This window comes from Onychostruthus taczanowskii, unplaced genomic scaffold (genome assembly GCF_017590055.1).
Source record: "Onychostruthus taczanowskii isolate IOZ18803 unplaced genomic scaffold, ASM1759005v1 scaffold84, whole genome shotgun sequence".
In the NCBI taxonomy this organism is placed as follows: Eukaryota; Metazoa; Chordata; class Aves; order Passeriformes; family Passeridae; genus Onychostruthus; species Onychostruthus taczanowskii.
The window spans coordinates 1,348,831-1,371,103 of NW_024506332.1; the positions used below are offsets into that span (position 1 = coordinate 1,348,831).

General features: G+C 65.1%; 3 protein-coding genes across 7 annotated transcripts; 1 reads left to right on the plus strand and 2 right to left on the minus strand.

The window, feature by feature from the left end:
- The first annotated feature begins 32 nt into the window (after positions 1–32).
- On the plus strand, positions 33–1,889 carry NUDT18 (nudix hydrolase 18). The gene is made up of 3 exons (XM_041424825.1): positions 33–308; positions 485–698; positions 1,174–1,889. Exons 1-3 carry the CDS (start codon positions 156–158, stop codon positions 1,761–1,763), a joined length of 957 nt encoding a protein of 318 aa, XP_041280759.1. The 5' UTR covers positions 33–155; the 3' UTR covers positions 1,764–1,889.
- Positions 1,890–2,494: 605 nt separating this feature from the next.
- Positions 2,495–11,269, minus strand: FHIP2B (FHF complex subunit HOOK interacting protein 2B). 3 transcript variants are annotated; one of them, XM_041424920.1, is made up of 17 exons: positions 11,151–11,269; positions 10,973–11,051; positions 8,511–8,680; positions 7,638–7,742; positions 7,424–7,546; positions 7,104–7,265; positions 6,822–7,018; positions 6,637–6,745; positions 6,291–6,367; positions 5,996–6,185; positions 4,259–4,428; positions 4,076–4,183; positions 3,911–4,001; positions 3,689–3,832; positions 3,389–3,529; positions 3,213–3,313; positions 2,495–3,136 (listed from the first exon to the last, which is right to left on the minus strand). In XM_041424920.1, the coding sequence occupies exons 1-17, from the start codon at positions 11,193–11,195 to the stop codon at positions 3,031–3,033; spliced, it is 2,118 nt and encodes a 705-aa protein (XP_041280854.1). In that variant the 5' UTR covers positions 11,196–11,269; the 3' UTR covers positions 2,495–3,030. The 3 variants fall into 3 exon arrangements, with proteins under 3 accessions (XP_041280854.1, XP_041280855.1, XP_041280856.1); XM_041424921.1 differs by lacking the exon at positions 7,424–7,546; XM_041424922.1 differs by lacking the exons at positions 2,495–3,136; positions 3,213–3,313 and having other exon boundaries at positions 3,390–3,529; positions 6,291–6,467.
- Positions 11,270–12,190: 921 nt separating this feature from the next.
- On the minus strand, positions 12,191–21,947 carry LOC121346724 (actin filament-associated protein 1-like 2). Of its 3 annotated transcripts, none has more exons than XM_041424756.1 (17): positions 21,790–21,947; positions 18,789–18,917; positions 18,614–18,688; positions 18,425–18,501; positions 18,131–18,212; positions 17,835–18,061; positions 17,546–17,725; positions 17,272–17,355; positions 17,025–17,109; positions 16,738–16,955; positions 16,102–16,226; positions 15,907–16,027; positions 15,715–15,799; positions 14,835–14,981; positions 13,761–13,915; positions 13,563–13,673; positions 12,191–12,714 (listed from the first exon to the last, which is right to left on the minus strand). In XM_041424756.1, exons 1-17 carry the CDS (start codon positions 21,803–21,805, stop codon positions 12,688–12,690), a joined length of 1,944 nt encoding a protein of 647 aa, XP_041280690.1. In that variant the 5' UTR covers positions 21,806–21,947; the 3' UTR covers positions 12,191–12,687. The 3 variants fall into 3 exon arrangements, with proteins under 3 accessions (XP_041280690.1, XP_041280689.1, XP_041280691.1); XM_041424755.1 differs by having other exon boundaries at positions 14,835–14,984; XM_041424757.1 differs by lacking the exon at positions 21,790–21,947 and having other exon boundaries at positions 14,835–14,984; positions 18,614–18,685; positions 18,789–18,918.
- Positions 21,948–22,273: the final 326 nt, after the last annotated feature.

Sequence of the window (22,273 nt, forward strand, 5' to 3'; positions counted from 1 at the left end):
ACGCCCTCCCTCACCACCCCCTGCAGCCCCCCCGGCGCCGCGGCTCTTTGTCCCCTCGCCTGCACGTCTGGGGGGTCCCCTCGCCGCCCCAGAACCCCGCCACGCCCTGAGCTGGCCCCGCTGCCGCCCCCAGCTGCCGCGGGACCCCCGCCCCCATGGGGGACGCGCCGCTGCCCGAGCTGGAGGCGGTGCTGGACGGAGGCGCCTGGGATGTGGGGGCGGCTTTCGAGGGGTCCCCCGCGCCCCCCGGGGTCCGCCTGGGCAGGAACGTTTGCTACGTGGTGCTGGCCGTGCTCTTCAACCAGGAGGTGAGGCAGCCCCCGCTCCCAGTGCCCCCAGTGTAGCCAGAACCTCCTCCCCAGTGCAGCCAGGCCATCCTCCCCAGTGCAGCCAGAACATCCCCCAGTGCAGCCAGAACATCACCCCAGTGCCCCCAGTGCAGCCAGAACCGCCCCCCAGTGGCCATTCCCCCCATCCCCCGCAGGACGCGCTGCTGCTGGTGCAGGAGGCCAAGCCCGAGTGCCGGGGCCGCTGGTACCTCCCCGCGGGCCGCATGGAGCCGGGCGAGGGCATCGTGGCGGCGCTGCGGAGGGAGGTGCGGGAGGAGTCGGGGCTGGACTGCGAGCCCCTGACGCTGCTGGCGCTGGAGGAGAGGGGCCCGGCCTGGATCCGCTTCGCCTTCCTGGCACGGGCCACAGGTTTGTGGTGCCCCGAGGGGCGCGGGGGGCTTGGGGGGGGCGTCCCCAGCTGGCCCCGTGGTGGGTAGCAGTGTCCCCTGCCAGCCCCATGGTGGGTATCAGTGTCCCCACCCCGCCCTGTGGCATCAGTGTCCCCTGCCATCTTTGTGCCAGCTCTCTGGTGTCCCCTGCAAACCCCATGATGCATTTCAGCACCTTTGTGCCAGGCCATCGCTGTCCCCTGCCACCACCCCCAACACCCATGCAGGGCCACCAGTGTCCCCTCTCCGCCCATCACAGGGCTCTCAATGCCCCACCAGTGTCCCCTCTCTGCCCATCACGGGGGTCTCAATGCCCCACCAGTGTCCCCTCTCTGCCCATCACGGGGCTCTCAGTGCCCCACCAGTGTCCCCTCTCATGCCCCACCAGTGTCCCCCCCCCCAGCCTTCCCCTCTGTCCCGCTGTCCCCCACTCCGTGCCACCCCTGTTCGCGCAGGTGGGACCCTGAAGACCCTGGAGGAGGCAGACTCCGAGTCCCTCCAAGCCACCTGGTGGCCCGGGGACCCCCGCTCGCTGCCGCTGCGCTCTCCGGACATCCTGCCCGTGCTGGAGCTGGCCGCCCGCTACCGCCGCAGCCCCCCGCACCCCCCGACGCTGCCGCGGGAGCTGCCCTGCTCCCCGCTCTGCCTGCGGCTCCTGCTGCCCTTCTCCAACGCCGCGGGCGAGCTGTGGCTGCTGCTGGCCACCGCCGGCACCCCGCACCTGCCCGTGGTGGCCTGCGGCACGTCCCCCTCCGAGCTGCGTGCGGGGCTGCGCCCGCCGCTGCTGCGGCTGCTGCGGGAGCGCCTGGCCTGGGAGCCGCAGCCCGCGGCTCTGGGGCTGCTGGGGCTGCAGCACAGCCCTGGGGGCTCTGGGGACACCGATGGCATCTGCTTCAACGTGCTGCTGAGCGTCCCCCCGGACAGCCGGCGGGAGCAGCCCCCCGAGCCCCGCGACCCCGCGCTGCGCTGGTGGCCCGTGCGGGACGAGGGGCTGCGGGGCCGCGTCCTGCGGAGGCTCCGTGCCACCGTGCCCGTCCGGAGCTAGGGCACGGGAAACCTGGGTTTGGGAATGGGGGGGCTGGGAGGGGCGAAGGGGGAGCCTCGGGATGTGCTGGCCGGGGATGGGGGTGCTGCGGGGCTGGGTGCTGCTCTGGGGGTGCCGAGAGCAGAAATGAAATAAACCCGGCTGCTGCTGCTGCTTCTGTGTCCTGGCTGTGGTGGGGAGTGGGGTACGGGGGGAAATGGGGTTTTGAGGTGTTTGGGGGAAATGGAGAGTGGGATTTTGGGGTGTTCGGGGGAAAATGGGGAGTGGGTTTGCGAGAAATGGGGTTTTGAGGTGTTTGGGGGGAAATGGAGAGTGGGATTTTGGGGTGTTTGGGGGAAATGGGGAGTGGGTTTGGGAGAAATGGGGTTTTGAGGTGTTTGGGGGAAAATGCAGAGTGGGATTTTGGGGTGTTTGGGGGAAAATGGGGATGGGGTTTGGGGCTCTTTGGGAAAAATGGAGAGTGAGGTTCTGGGGGAAATGGAGAGTGGGATTTTGGGGGTGTTTGGGGGAAATGGGGAGTGGGTTTGGGAGAAATGGGGTTTTGAGGTGTTTGGGGGAAAATGCAGAGTGGGATTTTGGGGTGTTTGGGGGAAAATGGGGATGGGGTTTGGGGCTCTTTGGGAAAAATGGAGAGTGAGGTTCTGGGGGAAAATGGGGAGTGGGGTTTGGGGGTGTTTGGGGGAAATGGGTTTAGGGATGATTGGGAAGGGGCACAGGAGGTGGTGCTGAGTCACAGCTTTATTGGAGCAGAGTCCCATCACCCTGGGGAGGGGCTTTGCAGGGTCTGGGGGGACAGTCCCCCACCAGAGCACATACATGTGTCACACACACACACACACACACACACAGAGACATGTCACACATGTCACACTCCCCCTGTCACAGAGCCAGGGCAGGGGACAATCGAGTCCTTGCAGCTGAGGGGGTGCTCTGTCCCACACACCCCATTATTGCCTCATTATTGCCTAAAAATTCCCTGCTGGAGCCTTGGGGGGCTTGGGGCAGCTCCGACAGCGCAGGGGGAGCAGGAACCACCACCCAGGAGGAGCCACAGCAGCCACGGCTCCGCACCCAGCACGGGGACGTGGTGACACCTCGGGGCTGGCCAAGGCGACAACGAAGGACTCGGCGCCTCCTCGTCCTCCTGCGAGGTCCTTCCCGCGGTGCCACGGCCATTCCTGGCTACTGCAGGGCCACCAAAACGTGGGCTGGGCCATCCCCAGTGGCCACCACAGCCTGGCCAAAGAGGGGGAGCTCAGGGAAGGGCTCAGGGTGGCCCCTCGGGTGGCCCCTTGACCAGGGCGATGGCAGCCAGCTCCTTGCAGAACTCCTCCAGCACCACCACCCCCTTGAACAGCACCGTGTGATCCATCCTGCGGGGACACCAGCCGTTGGGGGGGGGTCTGTGGGGTACAACCCCTCCCCAAAAGGGCGTTTTGGGGGACTCACTGCTCTCCTGGCACCAGCCCCAGGAGCTGCCGGCGCACCAGGAGCAGCTTGGCCCTGGAGTGGGGCACGCGCTGGAGCCGCTGCATCAGCTCCCCGATCACCTGGGGAGGGAGGAAAGAGTCACCCCCCGGCCAGGGGGTGTCCCCGTGTCCCCACACCCCAGCGGGTGACATTACCCTGACGAGGACGGAGAAGAGCGAGCGGCAGCCGGGGGCCAGGTTGAGGTAGGGGTCCAGCAGGTACTCGTGGAGGTGGGGGTGGGGGAAGGCGGCCAGCTGGGACAGCACCGAGGTCACCTGCAGGTTCAGGCTGTAGGGCTGGGATGGGGGGCATGCTCAGGACCTGCCGTGGGGGTGACCCCTCCAAACACCCCCTCGTTCTGAGCCCATCCCCACCGAGCACTGCTGATGCTTTTGGCCACTTTGTCCCCAAGATGGGGGTCCTGGGGGGGCACAGGGCAGGTGTACCCCTGGTACCTGATCCAGGATCCGGCTCATCCGGTCAAACAGCACCTTGAGGAAGTGTCCCTCGTAAAAAGCCACTCCAGGGTGACAGCAGTCCAGGGGCCGGGGGGACGAGGGCCACCCCCACGGGGCTGCGCTGGCACGGCACGCCTGGACCTGCCCGGGGGTGACAGCAGGTGAGAGCCAGAGCGGGGACAGCCACCAGCAGGCTGGGGACCCCCCCCAGGCACCCACCATGCCCAGGGCATCGTGCACGTAGGTGTCGTAGCCGCCCTCCTCCATGCACGACGAGGTCTTGGCCTCCTCGGGGACCAGGCACAGGAAGCTGGAAGAGAGGGAGGAGAGGATAGGGAGGGGGATGCAGCCCCCCATGCCAGCCCAGCCCCTCCAAAGCCCTACCTGCTGACCACCTCGCTCACTTGCCCCTTCCCCGACGGGGAAGGATTTTTTGTCACCCCAAAGTTGTCTGGGAATCCGTCGGTGAAATAGGGATCCTCCTCCAGGTCCCTGTGCGGGGTCAGCGTTAGGGGGGTGGGCAGTGGGGGCCGCCCCCCTCGCCCTGCCCCAGCCCCCCTCGCTCACAGCCCGTCCTCCTCGGGGTCCGTCTCGGGGGGCCCGCGCTCCTCGGGGCCGTGGGGGCCGCGCTGCAGGTAAGCCCTGGCCTCCAGGTTCCGCAGCACCAGGTTGTGAGCCACGTGCTCGTGGGGCTTCCTCAGGAGCTCCTCGAAGAGCCGCAGGCTGGCCAGGCTGATCTGGGCATGGCCGGCAGGGTGAGACCCCTGGCACTGCCAGCAGGGTGAGACCCCCAGCACTGCCAGCAGGGTGAGACCCGGGGCACGGCCAGCAGGGTGAGACTGTGGGCACTGCCAGCTGGGTGAGACCCTGGCCAAGGCCAGCAGGGTGAGACTTGGGCACAGCTGGCAGGGTGAGACCCTGGCCAAGGCCAGCAGGGTGAGACTGTGGGCACTGCCAGCTGGGTGAGACCCCCGGCACTGCCAGCAGGCTGAGACCCCCGGCACTGCCAGCAGGGTGAGACCTTGGGCACAGATGGCAGGGTGAGACCCTGGCCAAGGCCAGCAGGGTGAGACTGTGGGCACTGCCAGCTGGGTGAGACCCCCGGCACTGCCAGCAGGCTGAGACCCCCGGCACTGCCAGCAGGGTGAGACCCCTGGCATGGCCGGCAGGGTGGCCCAGCCCGCCCAGGTGAGCTCACCTCGTCGCACAGGTGGTCGCAGCGGTCGATGAGCTGCGCCCGCAGGGGGTGGGGGGCGTCCCCGGGGGTCTCGGGGTGCCGGTGGGGCCCCAGCAGGAAGAGGACGAGGCGGTGGAGCAGCGCGGGCGCGCGGAGCTGCCGCACCGTCCCCGTCAGCACGGCCGTGGCGCCCAGCACGGCCACCTCCGACCTGCCGGGGGGGAGGGCGTGGTTGTCCAGGGAAAAGGGGAACACCCCCTGCTCCTGGCTCTGAGGGGGTCCTGAGGAGCAGAACGCCCCAGCCGGGGTCACTCACATCTGCAGGAGCTGCGGCTGCAGGATTCCCTGGAAAAACTTCTCCTCCACGGCCTCGCTGATGGCATCGGCCACGAGCTGGGGGGAGGGAGGGGCTGAGAGTGGGGACCCCCCCAGGAGAAGAGGACACAGCCTTAAATTGCACCCCGGGGGGTTTAGGTGGAATTGGGAAGAATTTCTGCACAGAAAGGGTGATTGGATGTTGGAATGGGGCTGCCCAGGGAAGTGGTGGAGTCGCCATCCCTGGAGGTGGCACTCGGTGGCACTCGGCGCTCTGGGCTGGTGGCAGGGCGAGACCCCTGGCACTGCCAGCAGGGTGAGACCCCCGGCACTGCCAGCAGGGTGAGACCCCTGGCACTGCCAGCAGGGTGAGACCCCCGGCACTGCCAGCAGGGTGAAACCCTGGGCACGGCCAGCAGGGTGAGACCCCCAGCATGGCTGGCAGGGTGAGACCTTGGGCACTGCCAGCAGGGTGAGACCCTGGGCACTGCCAGCAGGGTGAGACCCCTGGCATGGCCGGCAGGGTGAGACCCTGGGCACTGCCAGCAGGGTGAGACCCCCGGCACTGCCAGCAGGGTGAGACCCTGGGCACTGTCAGCAGGGTGAGATCCCTGGCACTGCCAGCAGGGTGAGACCCTGGGCATGGCCAGCAGGGTGAGACCCCCGGCACTGCCAGCAGGGTGAGACCCTGGGCACTGCCAGCAGGGTGAGACCCCCGGCACTGCCAGCAGGGTGAGACCCTGGGCATGGCCAGCAGGGTGAGACCCCCAGCACCGCCACCCTGCCCGCCCAGCCCGCCCAGGTGAGCTCACCTCGTCGCACAGGTGGTCGCAGCGGTCGATGAGCTGTGCCCGCAGGGGGTGGGGGGCGTCCCCGGGGGTCTCGGGGTGCCGGTGGGGCCCCAGCAGGAAGAGGACGAGGCGGTGGAGCAGCGCGGGCGCGCGGAGCTGCCGCACCGTCCCCGTCAGCACGGCCGTGGCGCCCAGCACGGCCACCTCCGACCTGCCGGGGGGGAGGGCGTGGTTGTCCAGGGAAAAGGGGAACACCCCCTGCTCCTGGCTCTGAGGGGGTCCTGAGGAGCAGAACGCCCCAGCCGGGGTCACTCACATCTGCAGGAGCTGCGGCTGCAGGATTCCCTGGAAAAACTTCTCCTCCACGGCCTCGCTGATGGCATCGGCCACGAGCTGGGGGGAGGGAGGGGCTGAGAGTGGGGACCCCCCCAGGAGAAGAGGACACAGCCTTAAATTGCACCCCGGGGGGTTTAGGTGGAATTGGGAAGAATTTCTGCACAGAAAGGGTGATTGGATGTTGGAATGGGGCTGCCCAGGGAAGTGGTGGAGTCGCCATCCCTGGAGGTGGCACTCGGTGGCACTCGGCGCTCTGGGCTGGTGACAAGGTGGGGATCAGGCACAAATCAATTCCCAGATTCAAAAATGAATCCCGTGGCTCTCACCGGGTGGGCGCCCATCACCAGCTCATCCAGGAAGTCCAGCCAGCCCAGGAACTCAGCCAGGCTCTCCTTCCCCGGGAAACCCCCGTCCCCTGCACCATCCCCCTGCGACCTGCACGGCATGGAGAACATGGGGCTGTGACACCGCCTGGGGGGCACCTGGGACCCCCAGCCCAGCGCCCCCTCACCTCCAGCTGGCCCTGTCCATGGCGAGGACGTCGGCGGGGTCGGTGCCAGCGGGCACGGCGCTGTAGAGGTCGCAGAGGTGTCCCACGAGCAGCTGGCACAGGGCACTGCCCCGCGCCAGGCAGGTGGCAGCCGCCTCCTGGGACAGCCCCGCCAGCAGCAGCAGGTTCTCCCGAGCCTTCAGCGCCACCCGGCTCTTCTGCGAGGAAGAGGAGGAGGGCACAGGGGTGGCCACACGCCTGGCAGTGCCCGCTGTCCCTGAGGTGCCACCCTTGTGGCCGCACCTTGCTCCTGCACAGCGCCACCAGGCAGGTGACGAGGTTGCCGTCCCTGCGTGCCGGGGAGGGCTGGGCTGGAGGGGAGCTGGCAGCGGTGCCCGGGGCATGCTCCAAACCCTCTTCCCTGGGGCTCTCCGGGGCTCTCCTCCCGTTCAGGACGCTCTTTCCCTGCCGAGGAAGAGGAGCAGCAAAGCATTGCAGCCACCACCTTCCTCCTCCTCCTCCTCCTCCTCCTCACACCGAGGAGCTTTGTGGCAGGGAGGAGGCTGCAAAGCGACCCCAAAGACAGGAGCCCAAACCCCACAGGGGACCCCACATGGTCCCACCTCCAGGATGTAGGGCAGCAGGCTGGCATCCTGCTGGATTTTGGAGCAGAGCACGGCTGCGAACTGCACCTCCTCCTTCTCGGTGCCAGAGCCCAGGCGGTCCCCGCTGAGCTGGAGCAGCTTCTGGGGAGCAGGGGTGGGGACGTTGGGGTGCTGGGGGCTCCCCCACCCCGTCCCCGTGGCTGTCACCTCCCGGGGACAGGTGGCACCTCACCTGCACGGGCCGGTGGACGTTGAGGTAGTGCAGGAGCGGGTGCTGCAGCTGCCCCAGCAGGCGGCTGAAGAAGAGCAGGACCTGCTGCCTCATCCCGGGGGGATACTGGCACAGGGACACGGGGACAGCAATCAGCCACGCTCCCTGATGTCCCCATAACTGCCCCAAATCACCCCAAAACGATCCCTCGCTTTCCTTTACAATGAGGGGTTTAACTCAATTCTCTGCGTCGAAAAAAAAAAAAATCTGGGGGATTATTTCCCAGCACCCCAAAACCCCAAATCCTCCTGGGTGTGAAAGGCCCAGCGTGTTTCCACTTCTATTTGAATAAAAATCTATTTCTAGGGGCCTTGTTGCTGTTATTAGCAGCAAAGGGGCAGCAGAGCCATTATATTTATTATATATTTGGCCAATATTTACTTTTTTTCCACACCTGGCACCTCATCCTGCAAAGCCAAGTGCCAGATGTTTCTATTTTTTTTTTTTTTAATATCTGTTTTTATTTTTATTTTTCAAATATCTGTCTGCCAGGTATTTTTAAAAAAAACTTCTCGTGCAAGCAGGGATGTGCTGAGGTGCAAGCTCCCAGAAAGGATCCCAGTGGGGAACTTCAGCAATCCAAGACCCTCCCAAAAAAGCCAAGTTTTCCATCACAAAAAGCCAATTTTCCCCAAAAAGGCCAATTATCCCCCCCAAAAAAGGCCAATTTTCCAAAAAAAACCCCAAGTCCTGTGACCATCTCACACTTCACAAACTCCCCTTCTCTGTAAAAATGCTCCAAAATTAAAACCACCGAGGGACACCACGCGAAGCAGCCGGGAAAGGCTGCGGGTTCCGCCTCTCCCGAGGGATTTTCCCGATTCCCCCGCTCACCTCCGCCTTTCCCAGCGTTCCCAGTGTTTCCAGCAGCTTGTGCTGGAGCAGGTACTCGAGGCACGGCCCCGTGTCCCCCGGCGGGCGCTGCTTCTCCTCGTGCACCAGGATGTCCAGCATCTGCCGCAGGCGCCACGGGATGTCCGTCTGCCGCGCCGGAACGCTCTCGTCTGCGGGCACCGGGAGCCGGGCATCGGGGATTCGGGATCCGGGGATTTGGGGAGTCGGGGATCGGGGATTTGGAGTCCAGGGATTTGGGGAGTTGGAGATTTGGGGTCCAGGGATTTGGGGAGTCGGGGATCGGGGATTTGGGGTCCAGGGATTCGGGCATCGGGGATTCGGGATCCAGTGATTTGGGGATTTGGGGATTGGGGTCCAGGGATTTGGGGATTCGGAGATTGGGGATTTGGGGTCCAGGGATTTGGGGATTCGGGGATTGGGGATTTGGGGATTGGGGATTTGGGGATTCAGGGATTGGGGATTTGGGGTCCAGGGATTTTGGGATTCAGGGACTGGGGATTTGGAGATTCAGGGTTCAAGGATTCAGGGATTCGGGAATTGGGGATCAGAGATTTGGGGATTCGGGGATTGGGGATTTGGAGTTCAAGCATTCAGGGTTCTGGGATCCAGGGATTCAGGGATTTGGGGATTTGGGGATTCAGGGTTCAAGGATTCAGGGATTCGGGGACTGGGGATTTGGGGATTCAGGGTTCAAGGATCCAGGGATTAATGGGTTGAGGGATCTGGGGATTCTGGGATTTGGGCATTCAGGGATCAGGGATTTGGGGATTCAGGCGTTCAGGGATTCGGGGATTTGGGGATTCAGGGTTCAAGGATCCAGGGATCCAGGGATTAATGAGTTGAGGGATCTGGGGATTCTGGGATTTGGGCATTCAGGGATCAGGGATTTGGGCATTCAGGCGTTCAGGGATTCGGGGATTTGGGGATTCAGGGTTCAGGGATTCATAGATTCAGGGGTTCAGGGATTTGGGGATTCAGGGATCTGGGGATTCAGGGATACCGGGATTTGGGGGTTCAGAGATTCAAGGATTCGGAGATCCAGAGTTTCAGGGGTTCAGTGATTCAGGGATTTGGGGATCCAGGGATCTGGGGATATTCAGGGATCTGGGGATCAGGGGTTCGATGATCCAGGGATCCAAGGATTCAGGGGTTCAGGGATTTGGGGATTCAGAGACCAGGGATTCGGGGATTCAAGAATCCAGGGGTTCAGGGATTCAGGGATTTGGGGATCCAGGGATTCGGTGATACCGGGATTCAGGGACTCAGAGACCTGGGGATTTGGGGAATCAGGGATTTGAGAATTCAAGGATTCAGGGATCCGGGGATCCAGGGATCTGGGGATTCATGGATTCAGAGATTCAGGGATCTGGAGATTCATGTATTCAGGGATTCAAGGCTGGGAGGCTGAGGCGGGGGCACGGCAGCGGGAGGGATGCCCCGGTGAGGTGCCAGCCGTGCCAGTGGGGTTCTGCCAGGAGTTTTCCCTGATCCGTGCCATCCCTAAACCCGGCTCCTCCGGAGCGGGAACGACGCTAGATGGCAATGTGAGGATGGAACAGCTGCTTCCGCTCCGGCCTAGGACGCTGCCGGACATCCCGCTCCCCCCGCCGCTGCCCGTTCCCCGGGTGGGCACCGGAGACCCCCCGGCACAGCCAGGAGCGGGATCCGGCTGGGAATTGGGGCCGGAGCTCTCCCGGCGCCGTTCCAGCGCTGCCGGGGCGCAGCGCGTTCCCGAAGGGACGTGTCCCAGCCTGTGCCGGGAGTGTCCCCACCCACCCCAAAGTCCCCGTGCCGACCCCACCGCGCTGCCAGGGGGTCGCGGCTGGGCAGGGCAGAGAACCCCGCGGGGGTAAATCCTGCCGGGGTTTGGGAAGGGTGTCCCGTGGCCCGTCCCCACGTGCCAGGGCAGCCACAGTGCACTGGGGTCCTGTCCCAGGGCTTGGGGTCCCATGGCAGGGATTTGTCCCAGGACACGGGGTCCTGTACCGGGACATGTCCCCTGACCCCGCCCCAGGGCACAGGGATCATTCCTAGGCCGGGGACCCCGTTTTAGGACACAGGGACCCTCTCCCAGGACACACGGTCCCCTCCCAGGATATGGGATCATGTCCCACGGAATGGGGTCCGCTCCTGGAGCACTGCGACCCCCCCCTCCCAGGATATGGGATCGTGTCCCAGGGAATGGGGTCCGCTCCTGGAGCACTGCGACCCCCCCCCCCCTGGGCACAGGGACCTTATTCCCGTTTTTAGGACACCCTATTTTAGGATACAAGGACCTCTCCTAGGACACGACAACTCTGTTCCCACACCACAAGGATTTATTCCCACCTGAGACCCCATCCCGGTGAGAAAGAACTCCATCCCGGGAAACAGGGACCCCATCCCGGACAAAAGCACCACAAGCCCGGGGCACCGGGACCCTCTCCCCGCGCCCCACTCACCTGTGGCCTCCAGGTAGTAGCCGGTGATGCCCGTCCAGTGCTCGGTGAAGGCTTCCAGCAGGTCCACGCTGGGCTCCCGCTGCTCACACCGGGACCGGGGTCAGGGGGGCACGGAACCCCCCACTCCCGGTGCCGGTCCCGGTCCCGTTCCTCCCGCGTCCCCCCCGGCCCCGCTCACCGTCTCCACCGCCTGCTGCAGCAGCGCTCCCAGACGGCTGAGCATGGCTGGGACCCGCGGGACCGGCCCCGGCCCCGGTCCCGACCCCGCCACCGGCCCCGCCGCCGCCGGCCCCGCCCGGTCCCGCCCCGTCCCGCCCCCGGCGGCTCCGCTGCGGCTCCCGAAGGGATGGGCCGGGCTGGGAGCGAGAAGGGTGGAGACGGAGGGGTTGGGAAGGTGCCTCAGCACTAAAATTGCTCCGCGGGCAGTTCTGGATGGGGTGGACCCAGGGCACCGCGGTGGGGATGGACCCCACACACCTGGAGGGGAACAAACCCTCCACACACCGGGCGGGGGCATCATCCTACCCGGGATGGACTCCACAAACCCTTCACCGGGATGGGGATTGACCCCACAAACTCCCTTCACCAGGATGGGGACTGACCCCACAAACCCCTTCACCGGGATCGGGACTGACCCCACAAACTCCTTCACCAGGATGGGCACTGACCCCACAAACCCCTTCACTGGGATCAGGATTGACCCCACAAACTCCTTCACCGGGATGGGGATTGACCCCACAAGCCCTTCACCGGGATGGGGATTGACCCCACAAACCCTTCACTGGGATCGGGACTGACCCCAGAAACCCCTTCACTGGGATCAGGATTGACCCCACAAACTCCTTCCCTGGGATCGAGACTGACCCCACAAACCCTTCACCAGGATCAGGACTGACCCCACAAACCCTTCACCGGGATAGGGATTGACCCCACAAACTCCTTCACTGGGATCAGGATTGACCCCACAAACCCCTTCAACTGGGATCGAGACTGACCCCACAAACTCCTTCCCTGGGATCAAGACTGACCCCACAAACCCTTCACCAGGATCAGGATTGACCCCACAAATCCCTTCACTGGGATCGAGACTGACCCCACAAACCCTTCACCAGGATCAGGATTGACCCCACAAACCCTTCACAGGGATGGAGCCCGCACCCACCAGGATAATGACAAGGACCCCCCCCTTCCCAGCTCACCACTTCCCGCACCACAACGCAAGTTTTATGACTTTTTTTTTTTAAATTCTCTAAAAAACAAAAACATTTCTCCAATTAAAACCAAGCCCTGACAAGCACAGCTGTTGGAAAACCGCCCAGGGCCCAGCCCGGGTCCCGCTGACTCCAGGGAATGGACAATTGGATGCTCCCAAACCTGTGTCCCCCAGGGTTTACCCACACCCAGCCCTGGAAATTCGGGGTCCTGGAGGGGGATTGGGGTGGGCCCACACTGGGGACAGAGCCAGCAGCTCCTGAAGTTGAACCCAGGGATTGTGTACCCCAAAAACGAGGCGCTGGGACGGGTGGGGATGCAGCAGGGAAACCCCCGGGTGGAGAGCTGATACGTGTGTGTCGATATATCTGGATATAAAAAATAGATGTGCGTAGTTGTAGCGTTGATACTGACGGATACATTCAAATTCCAGGCCGGTCCCAGGCTGGTCCTGCACGATCCACGTGCAGCCCGATGGTCTCTGGGAGACTCCCGCTGCGTGCTCACATCGCAGATTTCATCTCCCACTCCTGGACAAATTGGAGGGGGTCAATCCCTCATTTCCCTGCTCTGTGGGATCCCCCAAACCCTTCTGTCCTGGATTGCCAGGCGCATTGTATTCCGTTTGCCATCTGCATGGCAGCTGTCTCCTGTTCAGCGGGCAGTTTTCCTTATCTGTTCCACACCCAATGCTTCCCGGGGGGACACCTGCTCATAACAGGCTGTGGAATGTCCTTGCATGGCTGATGAGAGCTACAGCATCCATGGGAGGTGTGAGCCCAGGGGAGGAGCCCAGCATTCCTACCCGGATAGAATCTGAGATTCTGGAACACTGCACGGCTTCTCCCCTGGATTCCCAGAGGAGCAGCTGCTGCCTCTTCCACTGGATTTCAGAGGAAGACTCCACCCTTCTACAGGATCCCTGCTCCAGCAGAACCACCCTGGCACTGCAGGAGGGCTGAGCCACAATTCCAGTTGGACTTTTACAGGATCCCTGCTCCAGCAGAACCACCCTGGCACTGCAGGAGGGCTGCAGCCACAATTCCAATTGGATGCTACCAACACCCTGACCCACAGGGTGTCAGGCTGTGTTCTGACTCTGTCAGTGTTGTTTTGGTTTACTGCATTGTTTATTTTATCCTTTTATTTTCTTCCCTAATAAAGAACTGCTATTCCTGCTCCCATATCTTTGCCTGAGAGCCCCCCTTAATTTCAGATTTATAGTAATTCAGAGAGAGGGGGTTTACATTTTCCATTTCAGGGAGGCTCCTGCCTTCCTTAGCAGACACCTGGCTTTCCAAACCGAGACCCTTCCCATTCCCCCGGATCCCGGAGTTACCTTTGTCTTCCTCATCACATTTCCCTTCCCCGGAGTTACCTTTGTCTTCCTCATCACATTTCCCTTCCCCGCCACGACCGGGGATGGCGGCGGCCTCAGGGCGCTCCTGGCCGAGGTGGTGCGCTTCAGCAGCGGCCTGAGGAACGATCCCTGAGGGAAAAGCAGCGGAGGAAGGGTCAGGAGTGCCCCCCAAACCTCGCCATCCCTGTAATTCACGCCTCCTCTGGTGTCCCCCACCTCGGAGCCAGCCGAGCCGGCGGTGGCTGCGATGTGACCCTTCAGGGACTTCCCGAGCGCCAGCAGGTTCATCTCGGAGCCGGCTTTCAGCCTGCCCTTCACGCCCCTCTCCAGCTGCCCCACCTTCTCCTCCAGCTTGGGAAAGGCTCTTTTCCCTGCAAGGACAGCAGGAGCGCTGCCAAGGCCGGGCACCACAACCCTGCCGGCTGCTCCGGCCAGGAGCGGGCAGCGCCCGGCCCCAGAGTGTAGGAATGTGCTCTCTGTTGAGGGAGTGACTAAATTATCTTTTCCAACCCTGCCGGCTGCTCCGGCCCCAGAGTGTAGGAATGTGCTCTCTGTTGAGGGAGTGACTAAATTATCTTTTGTCTTTTTAAAAAGGAAAAAAAGCTCAGAAGTTTCTCTCTTTAATTGGGTAAAAAGACAATTTATAGGACTTTGGAGACTTTGCTTCAAACTTAAGGATAGATGATTGGACAGAAGCTAAAAAGTCTTGCTTAGGCAATGTCAGAACCCAGGACATTGCTCTGACTGCCCTGGATGGCTCCAGACCCTGGCAGGGGGCTCAAAGACCTTGACATGGAGTCAAAGACACCCGTGCCTTTGTTTTAACCCACAGAAAAAATTACCAGCTTTGTGTGAAGATTTACAAGCCACAAGAGTTTGAGTAGAATGCTAGTTAATTTGTCACAGGGTGAAAAAGTAGAATTTTGGGGGTTTTAGAATGGAATCGAAGGCACAGACTCTGTGCCAAGGTCTCTGAGCCCCCTGCCAGGGTCTTGAGCCATTCAGGGCAGTCAGAGGAATGTCCTGGGCTCCGACAAGGCACTTTGCTAGAAAAAGAAGAGAACAAAAGAACTAAGGGTTTTTGTAGGGTGTTTTACAAGAGCAAGAGCTTTTTTCCCTCAGCTCAGGTTTTCTCTGTAAAGAACTTTGTTATTTTGCCTTTTATTAAAACTCTTCTGTTTCTAACACTACTACAGAAGCCATCTTGCTGTTTTTGTGCTATCTGAGCTATTTTAGGTGTGAAGCATTTCTCTGAGAGCTCACAAGCCCTAGCTCGAAGGGAGCTCCTACCGACGAGGACATCCAGCCCTTCCCGCGCCCCCTTCCTCTGGGGCAGGGTCAGGGTGTGCTGGGAGAGGCAGAAATCCCTGCTCTGCAGCCTGGGGCTGTCCTTCGGCAGCTGGGCGCTGGCAGGCCTGGCCCGGAGAGCTGCTGGTGCTGCTGGGGAGGAAGGGGAGAGAGGGAGGGTCAGGAGGAAGGGAAGAGAGGGAGGGTCAGGAGGAAGGGAAGAGAGGGAGGGTCAGGAGGAAGGGAAGAGAGGGAGGGTCAGGAGGAAGGGAAGAGAGGGAGGGTCGGGAGGAAGGGAAGAGAGGGAGGGTCGGGAGGAAGGGAAGAGAGGGAGGGTCAGGAGGAAAGGCAGGGAGATGGTGGGAAAAAAGGGAAGAGGAAGGGTGATCAGGAGGAAGGGAAGAGAAATGATGATCAGGAGAAAGAGGAGGGAGGATGAGGAGGAAAGGAAGAGACAGGATGATGAGGAAGGGAAGAGAAAGGGTGATCAGGAGGAAGGGAAGAGGAGGGAGGGTCAGGAGGAAGGGGAGAGAAGGATGGTGGGGAGGAAAGGCAGGGGAAGGATGCTCAAGGGACAGAGCAGAGGAGGGACACTGGGGAGAAAGGGAAGAGAAAGGATGATCAGGAGGAAGGGAAGAGGAGGGAGGATGAGGAGGGAGGATGAGGAGGAGAGAAGAGGAAAGGATGATCAGGAAGAAGAGAAGAGAAGAGAAGAGAAGAGAAGAGGAAAATCAGGAGGAAGGGAAGAGGAGGAACGCTGGGGAGGAAGGCCAGGGGAAGGACTCAGAAATCCCATCTCTCATGGGCACCGCAGCCTCCATGCCAGCCCGGGGGGCTGGGGAGGGTGGGCACACCCCTGGCTGGAGCACCCAGCCCCTCTCACCTGCCTGCGCGGGCCGGGCACAGGCGGGCAGGGCAGACACGGGTCTCCGGCGCTGCCCCGGCGCTGCCCGGTCCAGGCTCTGCTGCTGCGGAAGGAAGCCCGGGAGATGCCCGTGGGCAAGGGGACGGTGGCAGCGGATCCCCCCGCGCTGAGGGGCACGAGTGGGGGGCAAAGGGCACCAGCAGAGGTTACCAGCTGCTGCAGCCGCTCCGCGTTGGAGTAGAGATGTTTGGGGCTCTCAGCCGGCGGGGGCTGCCCGAAGGGATCGTCCATGTAGGCGTTGGGGGTGGGGACGCGGCGCAGCAGCAGCCCCCTGCAAGCAGGAGGGGATCGCGTTACCGCCCACACCCCGCACGGAGCTGGGGCCGGGGGTCCCAAAGCCCTTACCCGGCAGCGGGGCGGCTGCTCGGCCTGGGGGGTCTCGGGGGGGGCCCATCAGCCTTCTTTGGCTCCACTCCTCCCCTGGCCTGCAGGGTCTTCAGCCAGGCTTCCCTTTCCTCGTCCGAACGGGCCTGGTGTGGGGCAGAGTCTGGGCTCAGGGGGTGCCCCTGCAGCAGGGTCTGGGCACAAGGAGTGTCTGCCAGGTCAGGGTCTGTGCTCAGGGGGTGCCCCAGGGCAGAGTCTGGGCTCAGGGGGTGCCCCCGGGGCAGAGTCTGTGCTCAGGGGGTGCCCCGGAGCAGAGTCTGGGCTCAGGGGTGCCCCCGGGGCAGAGTCTGGGCTCAGGGGTGTCCCCAGGGCAGAGTCCGGGCTCAGGGATGCCCCTGCAGCAGGGTCTGGGCACAAGGGGTGTCTGCCAGGTCAGGGTGTGGGCTCAGGGGGTGCCCCCGGGGCAGAGTCCGGGCTCAGGGGTGTCCCCAGGGCAGAGTCTGTGCTCAGGGGGTTCCCCTGCAGCAGTGTTCGGGCTCAGGGGGTGCCCCCAGGGCAGTGTAAAGCCTGGGCTCAGGGGGTGCCCCCCCGGGGTAAGGCGCTGGGCTCAGGGGGTGCCCTCCGGAGGGACACGGGGGTGCCCTGCTGGTCACTCACCTGCAGCAGGGCGAGCTCCCGGCCGCGCTGGGCGATGCGGATCCGGAGGTTTTGGGGGGAGCCGGCGGCCGCCCCGGGGGACACCTCGCAGCCGTCCAGGCGCAGGGCGCACACGGGGCGCTGGGCAGCGCCGGGCTCCGGGAACATGCGCAGGGCTCCGTGCCGCACCGCGCACCACAGGCGCTGCCAGCGCCCGCGCAGCCGCACGGCCAGGAACCCTGCGGGCAGCCCGGTCAGCGGGAGCGGGGGGCGGCACCCCCCTCACCCCGTCCCCTCGCAGCCCCCACCTCCTTTGGCGTCCTCTCCGGGCCGCGGGCTGCGGGCAGGGCTCTGCCGGGAGCGGTTCTCCTCCTCCTCTTCCTCCTGGGCGAGCTGAGAGTGGGGATGGGGGGAGCCCCACCTCTGTGGGTTCTCAGCCTCCTCAGCCCTGACCCCCTCCCCAGGGCAACGCTCCCCGGAAGGAGCCAAGGATATGGGGTTGGGGTGTATTCCCGAGCCGTTCCCGTTCCTGGGTTTGCCGGGGGACCAACTCACCCTGCTGAGCCTCGAGGAAGGGGACGCGGGGACACTGAGGGCTGCCAGCCCGCTCGGGGCATCGCTGCTCACCTCCTCGATCACCTGCCGGGGGAAACGGGCAGCGCTGCACCCCGCGCTCCGGCTGCCCGGCTAAAAAAGCTCCGCACAACCCCGAGAAGGGAACTGGGGGACACACCGGACCATCCCCAGCCCCCCGGGAGCACCGGAGCAGGGCTGTGCCCCCACTTCCCCCTGCCCACCCCGCTCCTGCCCGGCTGCAACACCTCCAAACCTTCCTCCAGTCCTCAGCCTGCTGCCGGCTCTGGAAGCCGATGACCAGCACCTCTCCTGCCGTCCCTGTCACCTTCAGGGCGTGGGGCATCTTCTTGCCCCGCTTGTCCTTGTAGGTGACCCGGCAGCCGCGCAGGTCCAGCTCCAGCACCGGCTGCAGGTCAGCGGCGCACCTGAAGCACTGGGGGGGGGCACGGCGGGGTCAGGGGGGCACGGAGGGGCTGGTGGGGGGCACGGAGCCCCGGTAGCACCCTCCATCCCTTCATCCATCCTCCTCCTCAGCCGCCCACCAGCAGCACGTGCTCCCGGACGATGAAGAGCTGCTTCGCCCACTGCCCGAGCCAGCGCTTCCTCCAGAGGAAGCCGCAGAGCTGCGGCTCGGGGCGCCCGGGGGGATCGGTCTCGCCGCTGGTGGCCGATGGCCAGCGCAGGTAATGGGCCCGGTCCGTCACCCCTTCCTCCTCCTCTTCCTCCTCTCCGTACGACTCGTAGTGGCTGCTGTCGCTGTCGCCACCGCCTGGGAGCCGGGATGGGGTCAGGGCAGGGGGGAGCTGGGCTCTGGGGAGGGGGCGCGGGGGAACCTCACCGGTTCTGCCATAGCCGGGGGGTTCGGCGTCTTCGTAGGAGTCATCGGCTGGGGGGGCCGGGGGGACGCCCGGCTCCTTGTTCTGGGGGTACAAGGGGTGTTCCAAAGGCGCTGCCCCCCGGGCGACCTCGCAGGGTCCCCAAGTCACTACCGGGGGCGGGTGGGCACCAAAAAACCTTCCAGTCTGGTTGGACCCCCCCCGAGAGCAAGATTGGCCAGCGGTGCCATCCCTGGCATGGCCGGGCCCCTCTCCCACCCCTCTGAGCCCCCCAGCCCCTCGCTGCCCCCTCTCACCGCTCCGTGCGGGCTCGGGGCGCTGCCCGGGCGGCACTCGCAGCTTCTGCCTCCCGCTGCATCCGCGCTCCTGGAGCCTGCGGGGAAAAGCAGCACCGGCAGCGCCGTGCCGGGGGGCTGAGGGGTCGGGGACCCCCCAAACCACGCGTGGAGGAGGAGATGGGGGGTGGATCGGAGCGTGGGACTCACCCGGGCTGCTCCGGCCCTGCGGGGTCCCCGGAGAAGGCGAGAGGCAGCGCATGATCATGTACTCTGCATCCTCTGCTGCGGGGGCAGCGCCGGGTCACGGCCCCGCTCCCGCGCCCGCCCCGCTGCCCACCGGGCACCGGCCGGGGGCTCCCCCCGCCCCCAGAGCCGCACTCACACGGCGGGCCCTGCAGCCGGGCCAGGAGGTCGGACACGGATCTTTTCTTGGCCCGAGCTGCGGCGCTGAGGCTCTCGCGGTCCAGGATGAGCAGGAAGGAGCGCAGGTCCGACAGCAGCTTGTCCAGGTCTGCAGGGGACAGGGACGGCGACGTGCCACCGCGCCCTCCAGGCACCGTGTGGGCACGGGTCCCCATCGCTGCCCCCGCACTGGGCACGGCTGGGGTGCCTCTGATGCCCTGAGGGGTCCCCGATGCCATGGGGTGCCCCCGATGCCTTGAGGGTGCCCCAATGCCTTGGGGATGTCCCCTATGCCTTGGGAGGGTCTCTGATGCCTTGGGGGGTCCCCGATTCCTTGGGGGGATCCCCGATGCCTTGGGGGTGTCCCCCATGCCATGAGGGGTCCCCGATTCCTTGGGGGTCCCCGATGTTATGTATGGGGTGTCCCCGATGCCATGGGGGGGGGTCCCCGATGCCATGAAGGTGTCCCCGATGCCATGGCGGCTACCCGATGCCTTGGGGGTGTCCCCCATGCCATGAGGGGTCCCCGATGTTATGTATGGAGTGTCCCCGATGCCATGGGGGTGTCCCCGATGCCATGGGGGGTACGTGCCCGCTCCCACCGGCCCTACCCTGCTCCGGCACCTGCCCCGGCCGGGCACAATCCGGCCATTGAGGGGTGCGGAGGATGGGGGGAAGATGAGGAGGAGGCCCTGCGGGGATGAAGGCTCCTCTGTGCGCGCTCACAGAGCCGGTTTGTTCCCGTTGGACCGGGGCAGCCGTGGCCGAGGACTGCACTGCTGCTGCTCCTCCACGTGCGGAGGAGGATGAGGAGGAAGAGGAGGAGGAGGAAGGGGACCCCTGGCAGGCTGGAGCAGCTGATGAAGGCTGAAATGCCGGCCATTCACCCACCGAAGGCGGGGCACAGCTCCAGGCGGGGACCCCGGCCCTGCCACGCCGGGAAGGACAGAGGGACAAGGACAGAGGGACAAGGAGCTGCTTTGTGCCTGGAGCAGGGACAGCGGGAGCGCCGGGCCAGCAGCCCCTTCACCCCGCGCTCCCCCGAGAGGCTCCGGGCACGGGGACCTCTGTCCCGCTGTCCCGCTGTCCCTCTGTCCCGCTGTGCGGGGTGGGGGCAGTTTGGGCTCCATGCAGGTGCTGCAGGGCAGGATCAGGGGTACCCTCAGTCTGTCGCCTCTCCCCGCTCCCGCAGGACCCCCCCCGCCCTCGGCCCCTCCCGGTGCCACCACCGGAGCGGGCGGATGTCCCTCAGTGCCCCCGGGTCGCTGCCCGGCTCCCCCCAGGCTCCTTCCAGCCGCGCATCTGGAATTGGTTTGCTCGGCCCCGCTCCCTGCTCCCAGCTGGGATCAAACATTCCAGACCCGCTGCGGGAACCCAGCACGGCCTGGCACAGGTGCCAGCTGCCCCGGGACCATCCTGATCCCTGCTCGGGTCCCCCTGCCATCTCCCAGCTGGAAAGGGACAGTCCCAGTGAAGCCACCACCGGCCGGGATGCTCCTCCTGCAACGCTCCAGGTGACCCCGACCCCCCACATCGCTGAATCCCAAATTTCTCTGGGTTAACAGGGATGCAGCGCACCCCAAAAAGGCGGTGGCACCCCCTGGGTGAGGCGAGGGAAGAAGCCCCCCTGCCACGCTTGTGACGGGGGGCGGGGTGAAGCCCCCTCCCCTCCCCCGGAGGTGCTGGCACGGGGGACCCCCGTCCCCTCCGGACGGGGAGCACACACCCTGCCCGGGGGGAGAGGAAACATCTGGCAGCGCGGTCCGGCTGAGCAACGCCGGAGCTGGGCCCAAACATCTGGATTTCCCTGGAAACCGGGGTAGGCAAGGGGGGGAAGAGCTCCCTGCGGGAAAAGCGGCGGGGGCTGGGGCAGGGGCTGGCTGGAGGGACCTGCTGGCGGCGTGCGGCACACGGGGACTGTCCCCCCTGGCCAGCGGGCCTGGCTCTTCCCCTCCCTCCCTTTCTGCTCTCCTCCGCCCAGGCCGAATTCCTCGGCAATGACATCTCCGTCCACTCAGCCTTTTGCCCTCGCTGCGCCCCCCGCTCCCCCCGGCCGCGGTGCCCTCGCTGGGGCAGCGATCCGTGCCCGGCCGTGCCCAGCCGTGCCCAGCCGTGCCCGCAGCCGGTGCAGGGCGGGCAGGGGCTGCCCTGAGCTCTGGCCCGCTGCCCGTTCCTGCTGCCGTGCCAAGGGAAAGCGGTCGGGATGGAAAACATCTGCCTCGGTCTCCAGGGCGGGAGGAAAACGCCCCCCAAACACACACAGAGCGTCTCCTAGCAAAGCTCCCCGCTCCCGCGGGACGTGTCCCGGCACGGTGGCACCCTCACCCTCGTGCCATCATCCTCGCCCTCGCGGGAGGAGGAGGAAGGACGGGGCGGCCCCAGGGATGCCATGGGAACTCGCAGTGCCCGGGTGATGCCAGCGCGGGCGGCGATTCGGGGCTGCCTTTTAGGGTTGGCGCCTCTGCGGGGTTTGATCCGTGCCATGAGGCGTCCGGGGGTGCGGGGGTGCGGAGGTGACCCGGGGGACCCCGGGGGTGGCTCTGGCCCAGGGCGGGATGACTCAGAGGAGGCTGCAGGGAGCTGCTCGCGGCCACAGCGTGACTCGTCATGTGCGGAGGCTCCAGGCCACGGCTGCAGGGTGGGGACGCTCCCCCCCCGGCTGCTGCACCCCCAAATTGCCCCTGGGAGGCCGCTGGAAGGGGCGCTGTCCCCCCCACCCCGCCATGGCACCCCAGTGTCGGGGGGGACTCCCCGTCCCTCCTTGTCCCCTCATGTCGCTTCCCCTCCAGCTCCCACCCTGCAGCCCCCACCCTCTCCTCTTTCCCCGAACCCCCTTTTCCCTTCCACGCCCCCACGGACACCCCGCACCAGCCGCACCCGCGTGGGCTCCCCTCTCAGCCCCCCCCCCCAGGCGCTGAACCCCCTTTTTCCCCGTTTTTGGGTTTGTGCCCCAGCCCCGCGTCCCTTCGGAGCCCCCGTACCTCGCTGCCGGGACATGGTGCGGGAGCGCTCACATCGCGGCGGGACCGGGACCGGGACCGGGACAGGGACGGGACCGGGATGGGGATGGGGATCCGGACCGGGATCGGGATCGGGATCGGGATGGAGATGGGGATCGGGACGGGGGTCAGGACAGGGGTCGGGATCCGGACCGGGATCGGGATCGGGACAGGGACCGGGACGGGGATCAGGATCAGGATCAGGACCGGGATCGGGATCAGGATCCGGACAGGGACCGGGACAGGGCCCTTCGGAGCCCCCGTACCTCGCTGCCGGGACATGGTGCGGGAGCGCTCACATCGCGGCGGGACCGGGACCGGGACCGGGACAGGGACGGGACCGGGATGGGGATGGGGATCCGGACAGGGATCGGGATAGGGATCCGGGCCGGGACCGGGATCGGGATCCGGAGCGGGATCCGGAGTGGGATGGAGATGGGGATCGGGATGGGGGTCAGGACAGGGG